At 36.6% G+C, this 20,825-nt stretch overlaps 1 protein-coding gene across 1 annotated transcript in view; it reads right to left on the bottom strand.

Moving 5' to 3' along the window:
• Positions 1–18,358, bottom strand: part of kcnt1 (potassium channel, subfamily T, member 1) — a 53,412-nt gene extending 35,054 nt beyond the window's left edge. Inside the window, exons 1-10 of the mRNA XM_038274923.1 lie at positions 17,929–18,358; positions 14,839–15,006; positions 5,665–5,744; positions 5,359–5,503; positions 4,730–4,777; positions 3,924–3,972; positions 3,758–3,817; positions 3,368–3,442; positions 2,173–2,256; positions 1,786–1,880 (exon numbers count right to left, since the gene is read on the bottom strand). Of these exons, the coding sequence (XP_038130851.1) occupies positions 1,786–1,880; positions 2,173–2,256; positions 3,368–3,442; positions 3,758–3,817; positions 3,924–3,972; positions 4,730–4,777; positions 5,359–5,503; positions 5,665–5,744; positions 14,839–15,006; positions 17,929–18,092 (968 nt within the window). The 5' untranslated portion in view covers positions 18,093–18,358. The remainder of the gene's footprint in view (positions 1–1,785; positions 1,881–2,172; positions 2,257–3,367; positions 3,443–3,757; positions 3,818–3,923; positions 3,973–4,729; positions 4,778–5,358; positions 5,504–5,664; positions 5,745–14,838; positions 15,007–17,928) is intronic.
• Positions 18,359–20,825: the final 2,467 nt, after the last annotated feature.

The following is a 20,825-nucleotide window of genomic DNA, read 5'->3' as shown; positions in this document are numbered from 1 at the left end:
TCCCAGGATTCGATGCCAGACCAAACAAGCCGGCTGCTCCTGGTCAGAGGAAAAAGGCACTTGCCACCAAACTGTGGTGAATATTGGAAGTGCAGTTTAATATATTCCAAATATGTGAATAGTTCCATCTGAAATTAATGAAAATAGTTGTTTTAATGGTTATTGAGTCAGATATGTTGCAGATAATATTTGATTTATTTAAATGTTTTTATCTGTTACTGTGTAAATGGGTTTAGTTGTTATTTAAGGAAAGATTCTAATATATCTGCAGTGTCGGGGTTATAAATCTGATTGGATTTTAATTTTTTCTAATTTTTGCAAAAATTGCCAAAGTATTTTTTATTTTTTTTGTTGAATATAAGAGATTTTGCAGATATAGTTTTTATATATACATTGTTTAGCTTTACTTATACCTTCTACCTTATACCTACTTCGTACTTCATAACAATCTGGAAAACACAAATAATGATGTCATATTTGCATAAATAGAGGCACACCTGTTAAGAAAAAAACTAAAGCATCATCTCAAAAAATCCACAATAGTAAGTTTATGATTTGGTCTTTCTAAAGAGCAATGAATGGATATAAAGCTATATTTAGTTACATAGTGGTTTAGGGACAATAAAGCAAATATTTTGGAGTAATAATCCATTACAACGCCCTAAACTCAGTCACCTGAAAAACTTAAGGGCATTGCTAAAAGATAATTTTCAGTTCTTAGTTTCTTTTTTTATTTATTTATTAGGGGAAATGGATAAAAATCAAAGCAAGCTACGGTGAGAAGCTTGATGAAGGATAGACAACATAATTGATTCAAGGCATGGTTTTAGAATTGATATAATTGTTAAATTTTGAAGATGTAAAGCAAAGATCTCCTAAAATAAACCTTTAGTTATTCTGACATTTAGCAAACAGACGTTATTTTGCTTATTCTAACTGACTGAAACACAAAATATTTAATCTCATTTAAAGTCAATTAGACAGAAAAAGTTAGGTGTCTTCTAAACTATGTGTAAGAATGATTTTTTTATGTTAAATAACATGCAACACTGTATGTTTTGTAATTTAATGTACTTTATCTGTGGCCTTGAGATGTTGTCTTCTTGGCCAGGACACCGATGTAAAAACATTTTAGGGGTCTATCTCATTAAATTAAAGTATAACTATAATTAACAAAAAGTATTACTATATAATATAATATTGTATTAAGTATAACCGAAATAAAACATGATTACAATCAGACATATGCTTGGTAGAACTAATTTAGGAGCAAATCCTTTGTACAGCTTGAGAGTTAGAAGGATGTCAAATCTCTGCTTTGCATCACTTTAACCTATGCAAATAGCTTTGCGGTTTTACCGGTACATGGTTCAGGTTTCTACAGATAAAGCAGAAAAAAAAAAAACTATTGGTTTCTAAAAACTGTAATGATTCTTGGCGCAAATTACAGCTGAACTTTATTTCAGGTTATTGAAGTAAACATCAACATTTTAGTGACTAAAAGGCATGCTGGCAACAGTACTGCTAGTTCATATTCAAAGTAAATTGCAGCAGCTTTCTCATTTCTCATTACATAGCTTTCAGCAGCTTGGAAATTAATCAAATCACACTAGTGGAGAAAATTGGATTTTTAACATTTATTAGTGATTTCCTCTGAAATTTTAAGGAGCAGCACCTTTTTAACTGATTAAATTGGTTTATGAAGAATTTGTTTACTGTCTTTATCCTTCCTCTTTATTTGAATGGACACAGTTGAATTCAGTATTTCTGAAGATGTAGCCTTACCCAGTAAAGACGAGGCACAGCAGGGTGCAAATGAGAATGATGACCTGGTTGAACATGGCCGAGTTTGTCCTCTGGATTGCTCTGTGAACATCATTCTGCACCATAATGAAAAACATTACATGGATAATTTATTTCACACACCACCAGCTCAAAAGTATTAGATTTCCAACATGAAATTAATGATTAATTATATTTTTGGTAAATGTTTATTTTTATGTAGATAATCCATGCAGGAGAACTGTAAGGCAAGAAGATCCCAATGTGAATATTTCTGTTTAAGCATTATTCAAGAGGAGTAAAGGTGTGTTGCAATTAGATTTGAAGGAAGATCAAGGCCTTAAAAAAAAGTCATGGTGAAAGAGAGCTAAGAATATGTATGCCACTTACAATCATGTTTTCTAAAGCACATTTAGCCAGCCAACAGTTGAGAAACACAGGAATGAAGATGTCCTTTATCGAAGGCCAAAAGATCTAAAATGAAAGTTTAACAGTTCAACAAGTGAAAATACTCTCAACAAATAAAAAAAATAAAAAAATTGTATCAGGAATTAAATCTAATTTTTCGTTCAACCTTTATTTATTTATGCCGTTATTGAGATTTTCATCTTTATTTTCAAGAAAACCCTTTTTATTTATTGAGTAAAATAGTATATTTTTTTTTTTTCATTTAAAAGTTACCCTTTTTTTAACCTAAAGTACATAATTTATTTTTTTATTTATGCAAGGACTTTGCTCTAACCTCAAGGCCATCACTACCCCATGTAATATAATGCTTGAACATTATACTACATTATATTTCTAACTGATTAGGCAGACATCTCTTTCTCTCTTTCAAAAACAAACAAAACAATGAAAATTTTATTTTACATACTGATTGCGAAAAACAAGAAGAAGTATTTAATTTTCATTTAATCAAAATGGCTTTCTCAATAAGCAGTGGAGGACAATCTTGATTGCCATTTCAGGAATTAAACCCTTCTTTTACTTGCTGATCAGCTTTCTGCATGTTTTTACTGGTGTTTTAACAATTTATATATGAAGATGAGCTAAGAGATTTAGAGGTTGGAAGGCCTCTATGCAATCGCCTCCATCTTTAGCTTCTTCCCCAGATTCTCAATCAGATTTAAGTGAGAACTCTAGCTGAACTACTCCTAAAACATAATATTACTTAAAAAAAAAAGAGATATTTTTGTCTGAATTATTTCTGCCCAAACTGTAACTTATGGCAGTCTATAGAAGTTGTATCAAATCCATCAATTTAAGGAAGTAACACAGATTACCTTGGATCCGGGATATGCAAAAAACATTTTTTATTGTTGTCAACAGGACACTTCAAATTGTGTCACAAACCTCATATATTTAAATAGCCCACTCATATTGAAAGAGATTTAAATGTGTGCACAGTGAGATGGTGTGTAGGGGGGGTAGTTATGGGTCTCATTATTATCAAAGAGACAAAATTCTGTTTCCTTTTCATATTGATAAATTTATATTCAGATAGTTCTGTTCTGAGGCCAGCAATCAACAACAAAAATACCCTCTGGCAAGAAAGATCACATTTTAAAAATGGCAAAAGTCTTACTGTAATAATGAAGGGAACAGTGTTGAGCATCTCTAGAAGAAAGGACACCTGAAATATTTGTTCCCAAATGTTCCCCTAAAAACAAACAAAATAAATACACTTTCAGTTTTTGATCTGCAACCACACAAAGGAGTGTGACTCACAGCACAGATTCAGTTTTTTTTTTTTTTTTTATCACGGTCTGTCATCATCGTCAACCACTTACTTTCTCACCTCAACCAGATCGTGTAATTAGCAGGGATCCTGACTGTTGCTGCGACAAATGACTTGGGCTAATTGCAGCACTTACAAATTGTCAGCCTCACAAGGTGAAAGCAATTAATTGCACAGAATGGCTTAACCATGTTCAAACTCTGTGTGTGTTTTTATTCTGTTGCATCTCTGTCTCACCTTGTAGCTCAGATACATGAGCAACATAGTCTCCAGGAAACTAATGATGGCCACAATCACCTAAACAAACCAAAGAATAAACATGACTGGTAACGTTACAAGAGCAAGAAGTCAAAGAGCCCCAACGGGTAAAACCCACTTTACTGTGGATTCTGGTCTGACTCACTTGAATGGCCCAGACTGGAGCCTTCCTCTCCACCCAGAAGATCAAGTCCCTACAGAGAAAAATCAAAATCTGAGATGCATCTGCGGTTATACCGGTAGTAAAAATCCAAGAAGCATTTCTTAAATCAGTTTGTGGTAATCAAACATAATTCTTTTTCCCCAAATTCCCACTCAGACAATTTTTATTGCAATAAGAGAGACTTGGTGAGTTCAAGATCCCATTTGTTCCCGCAAGTCTCTAATAGTGAGCTTTCAGAGATTTCTTTTCCTTCCCTTACCATGTGGCTCTGTGTGCATGTTTATAATTTCATCAGCCTATTCTGATGGATCCATTTGTGTTACACTGTCTAATAATTGTACTGACTTCAGATTAAGACAGAAAACATTTAGAAATGTGTTTACTTATACTTATTTCACACATCTTTGCTAGATGAATCACATATTTACCAGTGTTACAGATTTTAAATAATGGGAAAGAGAAATTGTGTCATATGACTGAACCATTGATCACTATTCAAAAATCTACTTGATTTAAGGATTTTTAAATAATTTAAGGATTTTAAAATAATTTAATTATAGTCCCAATAAGATGCCACAGATCACTATGTTGAAAAAATGTTTTCTTAACACAGGATTTTGTTTTTTTTTATCTCTTTATAATTTGATTTTTTTATAGATCTTTATCAAAAAGCATGAACAGCACTATAACAAAAAACAAAATGTAAAATACAAAATTTATCAAAGAAGTGGTGGTACAAACAATGACAACAATGAAATCTGAAAATGTTGTGTTTTTAATTGACTTACCAGTTGATTTCTCTGTCCTGCACTGATCCATTCCACTGACAGTCGACACTGCAAAGCAGTGATGATGGCACAGAAAACAAATTAAAACAAACAGGATAAAACAGTGAAAAAAATAAAATTCTTAAATGTCCCCCCCTTAGTGAAAATAAAGTCCTGTAAACTTCTACATTGGGTAAACAATTTTAACAACTTTCCAAATGATTTTATTAGCAGTTTTTATTCAAAAACAGCCCTGTATTATGAGACAAATAGTCCCTCCACATGCAAGTTAAAAATATATCATTCAACTGAAGGGATTTGACTTGTGTTGTAGTTTCACTGATAGGATGATTGTGTTCAGGCTTCCCCTCAAGTTAATGGATATAAAAGCAAATAACTGTCGGGGAAATGTACTTGATCAGCAGGAGTCCTTTAAACAATAAAGCCACAGAGTCTCAACCCTTTCATCAGAGTAATGCCCCCTGAACCACTTAATTTGAACATCTTTTTGTACTTTGTTAGGTTTTAACTCACATTAGTCCCCTTTTATGCATAAATATCTTTCTGATATTTATGCATTATGTAAACAGAGAGCAATATGTGTGTTATTATTGCCCTTCACCGGACTTAGACCTCGAGTTTGAACAAACCATTTGCTGTTGCCATTTGGAGTGCTTTGTTGCAGCGAGCTGTGGCTTCCACCTGTCTGACCAGGTCTGTCTGTCATCACTCTGATGATGTACAGCAGACAGGTTAGTAGCTTCAGGCAGAAGTTGAAAACGCGAATCCTTAGGCCTGGAAAAAAAAAGAGTGTTTTTTCTTTTTTGCTTGTTTACTTGCTGTAGCTTCAAAATGTTTGTAATTTTACTAATAAATCCCCCCAAAAATGGAATATCTTAAAGCACTAAAAGCCATTTTAACACATCAGAGGAAAACCAGCAGTCCCGCCCACTTACTTGATCTTTGGTTTTTGATGAAGAAAAGCTTCAGACGCTCCTTGAAGGTGTTTTCATTCACGTAAAACTCGACCTGCACCCTAACAGCAAAGAACAGGGAGAACAACTGTTCAAACGCTTGGGGGCCACACAGATGATTTCGTGAAACAGAGATGGTAATAGAGCAGGAATAATCATGCTGCTGCGTTTCTAATTATCTTTCATAAGTCGAGTAGGGTAATTATCTGTCTCTTATTTTCTTTCCAATTACAAGGCAGGGTAACTGCAGATCATGCAATTTGAAATAAGCCATTAAAGAGCATCTGTCTCAGCTTAGAGAGAAGATTTAGCCAGAAGAAAATTAAAACAAGATTATAGAAAAAGACTAATTATTTTAACATACAACCTCTTTACTTCTTGATTTAAAAGAATTGAGTTGTTTTTATCAAATCAAGGCTATGACCCCTTTAGAAATTGATTCAAACAAACAGCACCTATTGGCATAATTTGATAGGCCTAAGAAAGTAGTGCATAAATGTGAACAGGAAGGAAAATCGCAGGTTGTTATTGGCTTACTGAAACGTAGTGGTTAATTGCGAAAAAATTGCATTTCTTTATTATGAATAAAATTTCAGAATGATTATTACTAAAAAACAGCAAATTTTTCAGACAATGCACATGCAAAGAGAGAGAACGAGAAAATAGGAGTTGTACTGCTGTGCAGCTCTGAAAAGTTAAATGAAGCTTTACAGCATTAATGAATAATCTTCAAAGTTCTTCTCTCAGAGGAGAGTTCACATGAGGGGAAAGGAAGAGATTAGAATAACTCTAATAAAGTTCAGAGGTTTTTCTGTCTATATGGATTCTTTTTACATTTTGTCTAATCTTAAGTGTCATAAAATGACTGTGATAGAAGGACAGAAAGTGGGGTGTTGCATGCAAAAAAGTAACACTTTTAATGGATATGGCTTGAAGATAAACCTCCACTTAAGATCAAAACAATTCCAGCAGAAAGTAAAGAAATATCTCAAAAGAGCAAATCCATCTAGACAGGTGAGCTGTGGAAGCAGAAACACTTCAGTAAATAGCTGCTTGCCACATACTGAGAGTCCTACAGACTGATCTCCGTCTGTCTTTCTGTCTCATTCCTCTGCCCACACATCTGCACATGCACAGGATGCCCCTTTATTAGCTCCTACACAATTACAAAGCTGAAGTTGTCTGACATCAGCCATGCAACAGAGAGTTTTCCGTGCATTAGAAAAAAGGATAAGCTCCAAATGAGATCAAATATTCTAAGTCTTGTGTTTATTTTAAAGTGCCAAAAGAGAGTAAGTTTACACTGAGACAGGAACACAGAGAAAGAACAAATGACAAATGATTGGTCCATTAGTAAGCAGAAATCATCTGTTTGTAATGAAAAGGTTCATGTGGCTTTAAACTGTGTTTATGAATATATTTTGACCTAAATCCACTGAAACCAAATGAAGCATCAAATAATTAAAAAGCATTTCTTGAGTCAAGGCATGCAGGTCTCTGCAAGCTAACTTAAAAAAGGTTAATAGGTTAGAACCTATACAAACTTTGAACCAGAACTCTCCTTGTACATCCGCCCAGGTATGTTATCGGGGCCTGGGGCCTTTATTGGGTTGACTCTCCTCAGAGTTTTCCTCACTTCAGCTATATCAAGGTTTAGTGCCTCCTCCCCCTGGTGTGGAACAGCTTTCACTGCTGGAGTGCTTTTTAGTGCCTCAAACCTTCCAAAGAAGTTGTTCAGTTAATTTAGGAAGTCAGTCTTTGCTGCATCTACTGGGGGGGCAGGGTGTGTTGTAGTCTGTGATCGCCCATATGGCTTGGCACATCCTCCTGGTGTTGCTGGCATCATGGAAGAGATCCTGGATATTGGGTGTGGGATATTGGGATCCAATATGAAAATTAGTTTCATTAGGTACCCAGACATAAATGTTTTATTTTATTTTTTGAACCTTTGGGTTTAGCAAAGGAGGAAAGGTGCAGGACTCTGGACCTTCTCTGGGAAATTGCACAAAGGTCAATGATGACTTGTTGTAAGATCCAACCTTTAGATCAATATTGAAAAAAAGAATGCTCCTCTTTTGTCAAATGTTGTGCAACTTATTGTTTTTCTTTTTTCTCAAATTATAAAAGTTAAAAACATTGATTCAAAACATTGATTCTTTAAGGCTTTTTTTTTCCCACCAGGGCTTTTATCATTGCAGGCAATGCAGCGGCTGGAAAGGTCCTTTCAAAATGTAATTATTCCTTTACAATATGTACATCAATCTTAATCAGTAGCTTTAGTGCATTGGGTGTGTAAGCGAACAGGATAAGTATATTTATTTAAAGTTCAAATTCATAACCACAAGGACCCAGGGTATCTTTTCATCCTTTTCTAACTACCAAACACATAAATAGGCCTATAATGTTTCTTATCTGGGCAACAAATAACGAGATCAACAACCATAGTGTCACACCTCTGACTCCACAGACATTAGTTCCTCTATTTTTATGACATCAAGCAACCTACCTCTGCCCAGCGTCACTACCAAAAACATCCGACCTCCAAATTCCCACAGATGGACTGATCCAGGTGTGGATGATGTTCTCTGGGTCCATCATGCAAAGACACCTGCTACGCCGAGTGTTACGTCCTAATTCCTGCACTATCAGCCTTGTTGATTAATGCACCCCCATGCAGAGCTACAGTAGAACAGCTTGTATGTAGGAAAATGATCACTGCTGGGCTTTTCGAGAGAAAAAACACTGATTAGAGCTACAGAGAGAGAATTTGCTCTGCCCTTAATTTGTTCATGTGTTTTGTGGAATGGTAATATTTTTAGAGTTTGTATACAGCGTTTTGTTGTTTTTTTTTGCGCCCTGCTCATGTGCGGACCTGTTGCCACAGCAACATTACAATGATCGTGGTGGTGCAGCATGGAGCTCTCCAACAATACTGCAGCATTTGATAAAAATATTACATGGTAGAGGATAAAGAGAAATTTAGGTTTGATCTGGTTCTATGGAAATTATACTAACATATCAATTATATAATTTTTTTCCAACAAAATCCAAAAATGATCATTCTTTGCACTTTTGTTTTTCTAAAGAAGTTTTTTGTTGCTTGTTTATCTTGTAATTACAATGACAAGATTAAGGCCAGTAGTAGTTATAATAATGATAACGGTTAGGATTTTTTTTCTTCTATTTGTTACCTTTTACTTATTATGTTAGAGCATGATGAGATATTAGATCTGTATATAAAAAATGCAATTTAATAATGAAAAACTTTTTTTTCATATGCTGTTTAACAGTTTAACTTAACAATTTAAAGCAGTATTTGTGTTTGTGCAACTCTGACTGTTGGATGTAGATCTATAGGCCTCCCTATCTGATCTTCTGGGATTTTATATATGTTTTCCTTTATCCTTCTACTTTCTTGTTCTTGTATTAGAAGAAAGGGGGCAAAGTGTTAAGCTCCAGTGTTGGTGTTAATTTGGGGCTCTCCATGGTCTAATAATGTGTAAGGTTTTGTTGAGAAATGACACCTGCAGAACCTAAAGGAGATAAAATAATCAAAGCTTGCTCCCCTCTCCTTTCTGCTCCCACTTTTGGCTCCATCTCCACTGAATGGGGAAAAACATCTCAAGCGCTCATTTTCAGACAACCTCCTCCATGAGTCACAGCTTTTGAAAACACCGGAAGAGGCCGCTCCACTTGAACCTCCTCTCGCCCACGCCTGGTACATCCACTTAATGTAGCTTTTCAAGTTACATGTGGGCACTTTCTGCCACACTGTGACTTGTGCTGCAAAATATGACATTTTCAGTTTCTATATTTAGATCCCAAAACGTATCCCCTTAGAAACAGGATAATGGGAGAACTTAAAGTGGGAAAAAGGGGAAACCTGCTGCAATTAAAGATGCTATTTTACTGTTCCACTTAGTATAAATGTATGCCTTTTTCTTTAGCATTCTTTTACCTTTAAGAAACAATATATGAATGCATAATGATCCATGTCAAAATGTGACCAGTGACATTTGTTTACTGATGACAATATAACCTGACACAGTATTCGTCGTTAACATTATTGACTGGCAGGAAGAGAGGGGTTCTTTGTAAGAGCCAGGACATAAAATTGAGCTTGCAATGTGGACCCTTTTATCAAAAGAAAACAATTATTTGTGCAAGGACAGACAGGTTCAAGGCCAACTTCGACTAAAGGCTCCAGCAGAAGTAGTTTTCATTTAGCCAATAAATCTGTTTTGAAAAACATTGCTGGAAGCAATCTAGTCCATAGGCTTTTTGCTGAAACTGCATGCAAAACCATGTCTAACCATTTGCATGCTCTCTGGAAATATGAGTATTTAAAAAAGGTACGGTTTTTAAGCTGCAAGACTTTGGCTTTATAAAAAACCCTTGACTGTATTCTCAGCAACATTTTGATTTTTATAAAAGAAAAAGCTAAAAATCTTAAAATAAGGAAATTGCTCATTTGGTTGATCTTGCTTTTTGCCAAAAAAAAAAGAAAAGGTGCTTTTTTTTTATGGATGAACATTGAAGCTTTGTAAAGTACGCTGATGTACCTTAACCCTTTTGGATTAAGAGGAGGGCAAAATTCACAGCCTTGTTCGGTGCCTCTGCTGATTGGAAGATAGTTTGCTAATCGATTAATCTATGGATTAATTTTTCGATTGACCTTAGGTGTGAGTATGTGCATGTGCATGGTTGTGTGTCTCTGTGTTGCCCTGCGACAGAACGGTGACCTGACAGGACTAAGCGGGAGACGATGGATGGACATTGGTTGTAATTTTTTTAATTCCTTAGTATACTTTTTTTTATTTTTATGCATTTATTCTACTTAAAGTAAATGCACAAGAGGTGTACTTTTAAGCTTCCCTAGTTCTGAAACTATTGATTTTGTGCACATTAAAGTTAGTCTAATATACATTTAATATTTGTATGATTGTTACAGATGTTAATGTGTTGTTTAATTCCAATGAGGATCAACAGCTTTGTTTTTAAACATCTAATCTGATTAAAATTTATTTTACATTTCACCTGAAACTCAATGGTGCCTAATGAAAAACCTTCATCTTACTGAGGGACATTGCTCAGAAGAAACTTTTTGTTCACTGATTCAGGTATGGAGTAACTCTATGACTTCAGAACATTGTTTTCTCTCTTTCTAGTTAATGTGTATTTTGTGCAAAGGTAATCAATATTGATCTGCTCTGTTGCTTTGCCTGTAATGAGCTGCTTTCATAATAAAGATGTGGATAATCCCTGGCTCGGTTTGATATTTATCTTTCTAATTTAAATCAGTGTGGCACCAGAGAAATGTTTCAGCCTAATCTCCCTGGCCAACACAGAAACAGGATTCGCAATAGTCATCCAATACGATCATCTACATACAATCCCTAAAGCTTCTCTTAAGTTCAATTATATTTTGCTTGAGTACAGCTGATACTAATGTGTTTTGTTGACCTAACTGTTGTGTGATGTTTATATTTTGCGTTATGCATAAAGTGTTCATCGGTCTGCTGGACATGCTATATGTATGGTATTGTTTGTTAACACAATAAAAAAAATTTAAATTGAAATACACAAAAGACGCTTACCTTTCTGCAATTACTTGATTTACAGATTCACAGTACACAATGTTATCAACTGTGGGGCACAGAAGGGTGCTCATCTAGTGTGTTTCCTGATTCATGTTCTTCAGATTGAGCCAAGACAAATGAGCTGAGCTTGAACAAAATATAAACATTTGTACATTTTGCTATAATAAAAAAGGAATCCAGACCAGAAAACCACACAAGGCTTAAATCCACTTGTCTTTAATGGCATTTTTAGAGTTCCGCCAAAGTTTACGCCTGTCTCTGCTCATATCCATTTTATCTAATTAAAATGTTCTACATTTTCTGACCAGATCCTATCCTTGGTCCCCCAGAATAATTACCTTTCATAACCTTCCCATTTTGTTTGCAAGGCACTGAATACAAACCCAAATACTTGAGGAATCTTTCTATTGTTATGTAAAACAGCTGTCTTGTTGGGACTCATGCTTCCTGTCAATCAGCACTGTGCAAGTGCTCATTAAGGTCTACAATCACTCTAACTGCCTATTACTTTGCATAATTTCACATTGCATGTAAGTGTTTTATAAATTCAAGTAAAAAAGGATGATTCCATACTTTTTCCCTACACAATGAAAATATTTTCACAGTATTTCATCTGAAGAAAAAAAGATATTCCACTCTAATATAACATTTGTAATAACAGAATTTTAAGGTGATATCACAAATTTAAAATCTGCTATAAGAGAAAATCTAATGGTATCATCTGAAAATGTTTATTTAAATATTATATAAAAACAAAATTGGATTTTATATTTTTTGGAAGGATTGCCAATGACCCTAATCAGATATCTTACAAAAAATGCTGTAAAAGGAAAATATGTTTAAAAAAAAAAAAAAAAAGTTTAATTCATTTTAGAGAAATACTAGCAATTCTTCTAGCTTTAAATAGAAGAAAAAAAAGCACCTTGTATCAAGTACATAAGTTTCGGTACGCTCTTAAATTTCAGCACCATGGACAGCACAGTAGATGGAACAAAAGAGTTACCGTATTTTCACGACTATAAGGCGCACATAAACGTCTTTTTTTTCCCTCAAAATGTGCTGTGCGCCCTTTGGTGCGGTGCGCCCTATGTGTGTTGCAACTGCGACTTTTGAGACCACCTCATTGAGGAGATGATGAAAGAGTGGCTGAGGGAGGTGAATGTAAGGAGACCAGGTGGTTTTTTCCACTCATCACCATCGCTGTTAATATGTGACTCCATGCGTGCCCATCTCACAGCTGATGTGAAAAACATGGTGAAACAAATTAATGCTGTGCTCGCTGTTATTCAACCGCTCGACATCGGTGTGAACCGGATGCAGCAGGTGCAGCAGAAGCAGCGAGTTTACATGCAAAGTCAATGGTTGACGCGCGTATAGGCGCAGCAAAAAGTCCCACAGCGCGTTTTGAGCACCTGGTGCAGCGCGTCGGGAGCGCGCCGCCAACGCGCTGCTGCTGCAGCTCGAGATGTAAAAATTGAAGTTTTGCTGCTGGACGCGCCGCATCAACCAATCAGAGAAGCTGATCTGGGAGCTGACAGCGAGACAGACACATTGCTCTGATGACATATGATATCAAGGCAAATGAAAAGGGCTGGATGGATGAGGAGATGATGAAAGCGTGGCTGAGGCAGGTGTATGTGAGGAGACCAGGTGGTTTGACGAAAAGTGGAAGGCAGCGCCGGGAAAGTTACGCCACCGTTTGCGGATGGATTGTAGATGCTTGGACTAACGTGTCTGCTGGCACTGTTGTTCGAGCTTTTGAAAAAGCCGGCATTATTTCTGAGGAGCCGCACGGCACGGAAAGTGACTCTGACAGCGAAGAAGGGGAAATTGGCATGTCTGATTTAGCGCAGCTGTTTAATTCAGAAACAGAGGATGATGACTTCGATGGGTTTGATTAATACTTTGTAATAAATACATGAATAAATCACAATCATACTCAGTTTTGCTCCCGCTCTATTTTTCTACCTGAAAACTTAATTCAACAGCAGCCTCTGGGCCGGGTCTCCTCCCGTTTCACCTCGGCGACTGGCAGGTGTTTTTCATCTAAATAATCTAAATCTTGCAGCTATATTTGCTGTGATCAGTGGGAATAAAGTAGTTTTAATATGTTTGTAAGTGAGAAAGTCCACCTGAAAACTTAATAATTGCAGTCAGTTCATCCAGATTATCTATTTCTGTCGGAGGCGCTCAGACCCCCACATACCAGCGGTGCGCCGACAGCAGGAATCCCTTCAACAGCAGCCTCTGGGCCTGGTCGCCTCCGGGTTCACCGCGGTGGCTGGCGGTTTTCATCTAAATAATTTAAACTGCAGGCACCAGGATACCGGTAATAAAAGCGAACATATTCCGTCGGCAGGTTTCAGGATTTTAAGTTAATTTAGGAGTCATCACAGCGCTCTGTCATCTGTGATGTGTCTGTCTCACGGCCAGCTCCCAGGTTTTATTAATACTTTGTAATAAATACATGAATAAAGCACATACTCAGTTTTGCTCCCGCTCTATTTTTAAATACGCAGTAGAGGTATTTAAACGTAGTAGAGGACATGTACCTGTATATAAAAAAACGCGCCCTATAGTCCGGTGCGCCTTATGTGTGTGTTAAATACAGAAATGGGACACATAACTGGGACTGCGCCTTTTAGTACGGTGCGCCTTATGGTCGTGAAAATACGGTAATTCAAGCATTTTACCCTCAAAAGCAAAAGCACCAAGAACATAACATTTAAATAATGTGTTTGACTGTTTAAGGAATCAAAATGTAGAGCATTAAAAAGTAAAAATAAATGAGGAGTTAAACATCAGCATCATGAGCAACAAGTAAACAGCACCCATAACTCAATTCAGGATTTTTTTTTTATCCAAAGCAAAAGCACCAATAATATTCCGCTTTATAACATCTCTAATCCCATTTATGATTGTCAAGACTGTAAGAGGAAAACATTTCTGCCATTGAGCTTTGTGTTTAAACCCAATTTCACCAGACTGGAGAACACCAGACTACACACAGATAAGCCATTTGGATCAAGTTTGTTTTCATGCTTATCAATGGCACTTGTTGACTGTTAGTGAAACAGGGATAAAAAACACAAAAAACTGATAGTGTAAGAGAAAGCAAAGGTATCAAGTTTGAATCCTAATATACAGCTACTTATGAATATCAGTAATTCTGTTGAATTGTTAACCTCAGTACTTATTTTACATTGCATCAAGAAGAAGAATGTGTTTTTTGGGGCAGGTTTAAAAGATTTTAGGTCAGTTTAACTCAGCTTATTACTTTAATTAAGATAGAAAAAACACTTTATTGTAATTTTGCACAAATAAACTTAAGACTTCTAACAATTAGCTTTTAAAAAATACTTTTTGTTTTATTTTTCACTTGTAAATCAAATAAAATATAGCTTTAAGAGTTGTTTTAGTTTCATTTGTAAGATTGTCAGAATGGTCAAAAGCGTGTCTACCATAAGACTTGACTGATCTTCATGACACTGCTGCAGCTCCGGCCTTACCTAAAGAGCGAGTGAAAGTTTTACCTCATGTCCTTGCTGTCACTTACCTGTCATCATTCTGGAAGTTTTGGTCCCCAAGCAGCAAATCTCTAAAGCGAAAACGGGGCGGCAGCGGAGGGACCTCGCTTTCCAGCTGCTCCATCTTCAGTGAGGAGATGTCTAGGATAACTCCACTGCTGCAGTTGCTATTAGTCTGAAGTGGTGCTGTGGCAGGACTAAACGAGGGAGAGGAGATAAGTAAAGAGGCAGAAGGGAAATTAAGAAAGGGGAAGAAAAAAGGGCTCTGTATAAATGGAGAGGGATGGAACAAAAGGATGGATGATAAAAGAAGCACAGAAACAAGATAAAACACAGAAAGGGGGTGGAAAAGTGGAAAAATGGTTAGGTTTCACAAGAATTAACACATTTACAAAGAATCAGAGTACAAAACAATCAACTATAAATGCCTCTCCTAACATTTATGGACACAGATAGCAGGTGCCATAAAAGACTGCTGCTGCTTCTAAAAGCTTAATGTGGCGTTGTCTAAGGTAGAAATATGAACATGTTCTAGCTTTCATTACGCCTTAAGCTTTATTGTATAAAACAACATTTTAGACAATTACAGCATCTCTGTTAATTAGCAAAGGATTTTTAGGCAGTAATTCAGGTAGTTACTGAGAACCTTTACAGGGATAGATGTGGGTTCGTGTTAGCGCTGTTGGAGATGTACCAATACCGTATTGGTATCAGGACTGATACCAGTCTCAAGTACCTATACTTATAAAAACAATCCAATACTCTAAACCCGTAACACTTTTATATTTGACAGTTTTAGGATTGTTTTTGATCATTCATGTATTTGCTTGTTAGCTCCCTGTTACTTTTCAAAAATACGTTTCACAAGCAGTTTATCTAATTAGGACAGCTCTTCTGTCAGGGTAGAAAATAATCATTTTCGTTATGTACATAACAAAGATCTGGGAATTAAATGGGAGCATACAGACAGAGTGGATTATTCTTAACGTATAGCTCTTTCACTGTGCATTCAGGTTGTCCTTGATCTAAGAAGACTGTGTATTATCTTAATATGGTTAGAGCCAGTGATTTATCCTCAAGTACAAACTAATTATGTGAGATGTGATGATGTGGCAGGGTGGGACCCCGGTGATGTATAAAATGCTTCTTTAAACGGTTAATTTGGGCTGCTGTTGACTCTCTGATGAAGCAAACCAGATGGCCCATCATATCCATTCAATCTCTAAGATTACCATTGTGACATGTTTTCTAGTCATTTAATACAATAACCTTATAAAGTGTTCATTCCGAGTGATGTCTTCTAAAGAAAGAATCGGGGAGAGAAAGTTTAAGATGTGCATACAAAGCTTTCCTTTACAGCAAAGATCCCAGTGTCAAAACAGTGAAGTTCATTCAGACTTAGAGACCCTCCATATTGGAAGAAACCCCCATCTATTGCAACAAAGCTGTACTGGACCAAGGTAAAAGTCTGAGTTTGCATTTCAGAAAATCAGATCAAAACATTTATATTTGATAAATCTTTCTTTAGCACATCACGGTACTCTGTATCAACAAGTATTAGGATGTCAGTACTTGCACTCATACTCGATTAGAAGAAATCTGGTATAGGGATACCACTAGTGCTGTTGTCCTAATGAAAGATGAACCTCTGCCTCATTCTAAGTATTTTGAAAATCATTAGAGGTTTTTCTTCAAGAATTGCACTCTATTTATCTTCATAAACCTTCCCATCAACTCAAGCAGCGTACCCCACAGCATGGTAATGCCACCTCCATGTTTCACAGGGTTTCAAATGGAATGGAAAGTATATCCAGAGGTGCCTGCCTTGTTTTCCTTCATCCTGTTGACAAAACCAGGTGATTAGCTCCCAGTCTTTGTTGTGGAACTGGATATGCAAATGGTTGGAACTAATCCCTGTGCAGGGTTTTTATTTTCTGGACCTGGATAGCTCGATTTACTCCCCGAAAGATCCTCCTGACTTCTATTTAACAAAATCTTAGAAAGCTTCTCCAAATACACCCATAAATCCACTGCAAGAGTGTGATAAATATATGCTATGTTTCCCTAAATTAATGCTGACATTCAATGATGCAAAAAAATGAAGAAAAAAAACAAAATCACAAATAAATAGATCAACTTAAGGACAGATAAAGTGGCTGTATTGATTACTTTGCCTTTCCAAGCAAAAAATAGGGGCGTCTTTATTATACTCGCTGAATTGCCTGCAAGAGCAAAACATTGTAAAATTGTCATAATGACAGAAGTGCTGATGGTCTGCTGAAAAGATTGGTGCTGCTTTCAGTCTCCTAGAAACGCAGACTGCATCATTTGCAAAACAAACGGGATAAAGGGACCAAAGAGAGACAGGGAGAAACGCACACCTTCAAAATCACATCCTTTCTCCATTGATGTGTGTTTGTGATAATTTTGCATTACAGTTTTCAGAGTTAAAAAAATTATAATAATAATATTTTTTTTAATCTATTCAGGTAAACAAATCAAAAGCAGCAAATGTAGCACTAATGTCACTCGAAAACTGCAGGACTTTATGGTATGCTTTAAAAGAAGGGCTCAGCTTGTATTTGCAGATATTGAACAATAATTGTTTATTGCACCAAACAATGTCTTTCTTATTTAATCAATCTAAATGTATCTATTTATAGAAAAATATTACATAAAAAGAATATCAATAGGCTAGAAAAACAATCTGATAAATTATATTCTCCAATTAAATCATTAAAAAACCTGTTAGACAAATAACAGTTTCTGTTTTCAACAATTTTACCCCTGTGGATATAGTGCATATAGACAGATTGGATGTTTTTAGTTTTAAAGCTCTTTATTGCAGTGCTGTATTATGCCAATAACTGTTTAATTATTAGAGACAGTCGGCAGCTGAATAAATAACAGAGGAGACAGCTGAGGACAGGTGTGGGGATGGATGAACAAACATGGCCACAATGTAGTTTATTCATAAAACTAAATAATGCATCTGAAAACTATACAGTGAATTAATCAGAATGGAACTTTGGGTAATATTTGTTAACTTAAAAAAAAGGAGAAAGAAAGAAGGAAAAGGGTCACACATGCAGCCGGAGCTTTGTTTCTGTCTCTCTTACCGGGGTTTATGGGCGCTCACGGTCCCGTCGTCGTTCACAAATGACTGATTGACGTAGCACTCGCTGCACATCTTGGCCGGAGATCCGGCGCTTCTGTCCGGCTGGAGTGCTGCGGTGGTCGGCGTGGAGTCCTTCACAAAGTCGTCTTCCTGGGTTAATTGCATCGGAGGGCGATCTGCCAGGCAGAAGTGTACAGCCCAACAAAAAAAAAGAGCTATTATTAAATAAAAGTTATCCTCCCTTCCACTTTTGCGTCTCACCTATGCAGGTGCATATTGGAGGGAAGTATATTGGTTTTTCCACCTACGCTCATATAAAGTGACTAATGAGTTTCTTTTTTAGCAAAATATGATGAACGGTGGACTGATAAACGAGAGGCATGAGACGAGGCTGACAGCGTCACAGAAGGAGACGCAGAAGAGTCAGATCTGCTGCGGTGAACCTGACAGGATTCTCCGCTAGCGCGCACTGACTCCAGCTCAGGTGGAAACAAAACAGCGTCATCTGGTGGAGGATCAGTGTATGGACACATTAAACATCAAATAAAAATACAATCCATTCCAAATAAATATTTGCATATTTTCTTGAGTAAAACATCCATTCATATTATAATTGAGAAGGAATAACTTTCATTTCATACTAAAATTGCAACCATAGTAATTAATGAATTTTGGAGTAACAGATCAGTGATGCTATTTTTATGACACCTCTTTATAAAATCTAGAGCTGTAGTTGATTTGATATATCCAATTACTTAGTATAAATAAATCAGTATAGATATAGTGGGTATAAATGCAGCTGTTCATTGAAGGTCTCAGAGGCTTGTCAGAGCATACTGGAGATATAAAGGTCATTACAGACCAGGAAACACAGCAGACAGATTGTGGGTAATTTAAAGGGAAATATAACACAGTTTTTTTTATGAAAATATATTTTTTTCCATCTTTTGAAGTACTGTACAAACCGTTATCAAGTAATTGAAAACGTCAAGCACAACTTCAAACAAACATAAGTTTCCATCTAAGCTAAGAGGTCATCATTAGAGAATTAATTAAAGATGGATGAAAAATAAAAATTAGAGTCTGAAGGAGCGGCAGAAATCAATAGTTGAAGTCAGAAAATGAATTGACAGAAAAGCTGTTAACTGTGCACGACACAATTCAAATAACAAAAAAAATTGTTGACAAAAAGCTACCTGAAGCCCTGTTTGTTTTTTGTATTTACCACAAGCCATGTAGCAGACACTGCAAAAAGACATGAAAGAGGGTGCTATGGTTAAATGAGATCTAAATTTGATTTTTACATAGAACACTTTTTCAAAACTAACAATACACATTGTCCTGAAAACAATATCGGCATTTTGTAACATGGCAGTGGCAGGATGATGCTTAATCGATCATTTTATTAAGCATCGAAAAGGAAAAATTGGGGGTGCTCAATACAGGAAGAAAAGACTTGAGACTCGAGGGTGCATGGAGTTTTATCTTAGAGCAGGACAACAACCCTAAACATTCATTGTGAGCTACATTAATCCAAGTCAAAGCGTATTTATGAGTTAGAAGGCCCACGGCAAAATCCGGAACAAATCAAGCTGACAGTTTATGGCAAAACATGAACAGTGATGTTATAAAGATTTATTATCAATCTGACTGAAGTTTAGATATCTTGCAGAAAATAATTGAACATTTACCTTCTTAAAAGTAAAGAAAAGCTTTTAGGCATATTATATATAATATATATAATATTCTGATAGGTAGCTGTTTCGCCTGAATACAACTGTAGTTTTTTTTCTTTTATTGTATTACTTTTCCAAAAAGAAACATCTTTATCATTTTCCTTCCACTTATGACTTATCCAGTACTCTGTGTTGGTCTATCACATGAATCATGATTAAAAATATAATATAATGGTTCCAGAAAAAAATAAATACATTTTCTAGGTACTACAGTATGAGATGCAAAAAGTGACCAGCTCTGCAAAAATAAACTATATATATATATACACTATATTGCCAAAAGTATTTGCTCACCTGCCTTGACTCACATATGAGCTTAAGTTACATCCCGTTCCTAATCCATAGGGTTCAATATGACGTCGGTCCACCCTTTGCAGCTAGAACAGCTTCAACTCTTCTGGGAAGGCTGTCCACAAGGTTTAGGAGTGTGTTTATGGGAATTTTTGACCATTCTTCCAGAAGCGCATTTGTGAGGTTGCACACTGATGTTGGACGAGAAGGCCTGGCTCTCAGTCTCCGCTCTAATTCATCCCAAAGGTGTTCTATCGGGTTGAGGTCAGGACTCTGTGCAGGCCAGTCAAGTTCATCCACACCAGACTCTGTCATCCATGTCTTTATGGACCTTGCTTTGTGCACTGGTGCACAGTCATGTTGGAAGAGGAAGGGGCCAGCTCCAAACTGTTCCCACAAAGTTGGGAGCATGGAATTGTCCAAAATGTCTTGGGATGCTGAAGCATTCAGAGTTCCTTTCACTGGAACTAAGGGGCCAAGCCCAGCTCCTGAAAAACAACCCCACACCATAATCCCCCCTCCACCAAACTTTACACTTGGCACAATGCAGTCAGACAAGTACCGTTCTCCTGGCAACCGCCAAACCCAGACCCGTCCATCAGATTGCCAGATGGAGAAGCGCGATTCGTCACTCCAGAGAACGCGTCTCCACTGCTCTAGAGTCCAGTGGCGGCGTGCTTTACACCACCGCATCCGACGCTTTGCATTGCACTTGGTGATGTATGGCTTGGATGCAGCTGCTCGACCATGGAAACCCATTCCATGAAGCTCTCTGCGCACTGTTCTTGAGCTAATCTGAAGGCCACATGAAGTTTGGAGGTCTGTAGTGATTGACTCTGCAGAAAGTTGGCGACCTCTTCGCACTATGCGC

This window comes from Cyprinodon tularosa, unplaced genomic scaffold (assembly GCF_016077235.1).
Source record: "Cyprinodon tularosa strain WSP-4 unplaced genomic scaffold, ASM1607723v1 ctg94, whole genome shotgun sequence".
Lineage (NCBI taxonomy): Eukaryota > Metazoa > Chordata > Actinopteri > Cyprinodontiformes > Cyprinodontidae > Cyprinodon > Cyprinodon tularosa.
This window is presented reverse-complemented; position numbering and strand designations above follow the sequence as displayed.